General features: G+C 53.5%; 1 protein-coding gene across 1 annotated transcript; it reads right to left on the reverse strand.

Annotated features, from left to right (window-relative positions):
• Positions 1-8: 8 nt before the first annotated feature.
• Positions 9-506, reverse strand: OLIG3 (oligodendrocyte transcription factor 3; the record flags this gene model as incomplete). The annotated part of the gene is made up of 1 exon (XM_009084572.1): positions 9-506. A coding segment is annotated over exon 1 (498 nt), but the record flags the coding sequence as incomplete, so codon positions are not given.
• Between the last annotated feature and the right edge of the window lie 561 nt (positions 507-1,067).

Genomic DNA, 1,067 nt, shown 5'->3' on the forward strand with positions numbered 1-1,067 from the left:
GAGTGTCCCACCGTGCCGCAGTGAAAGGCCGAGTGGTGGCCCCCGTAGATTTCCCCCACCAGCCTCTTCATCTCCTCCAGGGAGCTGGTGAGCATCAGGATATAGTTTCTGGCTAGCAGGAGGGTGGCGATTTTGGAGAGTTTTCTCACAGAAGGTCCATGAGCGTACGGCATCACCTCTCGCAACCCGTCCATGGCGAGGTTGAGGTCGTGCATCCTCTTACGCTCCCGGCCGTTGATCTTCAGCCGCAGCTGCTGCAGGTCCTGCTCTGAGAGCTGCTTCTTGATTTTGTACTTGCTGCCTTCCCCTCCGGCTTTTGAGCCGTTCCTGGTGAGGCCTTCCCCGGACATCTTCTGCACCAGGTCGTTCTGGGTGGAGGAGACAGAGTTGAGCCGGCTGTCTTGGTGGTGATGATGGTGGTGGTGGTGGTGGTGGTCTCTCAGGTACATCTCATCCATGTCTGGAGAGGAAGCTCTGCTGGAGACAGAGCTGGAGTCAGAATTCATTGTATTCGGGCTTCTGAGCAAGAAACTCTTCCCTGCTCTGGAGGTGGTGGAACAAGACAAGTCTCCTTCAAAAAGCAACGAAAACGTAGCAAAAGAAAAAAAAAAGGAAATAAACGGACGGCAGGGTCTGCTAGTGAAAGGCTGGAAACGCTGGAGGAAGAGGAAAAAAGCCCCTCAGCCCCCTGTCTCTCCAATCTCTGTCCTCTCTCTCTCTCCGGTTACTCAGCCTGTTTACTGGATGGCTAGTTAGTGTATGCTTGGACTAACCTCAGCCTGAAAAAGAGGGGCTTTTATAGAGCTGCAGCAGAGAGCAGAGACAAAAGGAGCCCTCCTATGTATAATGGTCTAGTTAGGATGACGTGCCATTATTCAGGGCGGTGCGCTTTGACTGTCCCATTTAGCAAGGACCCCTATTCATATTCATTGTGGTGCCACCCGGGACACCTCAGCCACGGACCATCAGGAGTCAAGGAGACACAAAACCCCTCTGATTGACACCGCACACTCATCGCTCCGTGTGCGCGCCATCTCCTCCCCCTGTCCCTCATTTCCAATATAAAA

This window comes from Acanthisitta chloris, unplaced genomic scaffold, assembly GCF_000695815.1.
Source record: "Acanthisitta chloris isolate BGI_N310 unplaced genomic scaffold, ASM69581v1 Scaffold32861, whole genome shotgun sequence".
In the NCBI taxonomy this organism is placed as follows: Eukaryota; Metazoa; Chordata; class Aves; order Passeriformes; family Acanthisittidae; genus Acanthisitta; species Acanthisitta chloris.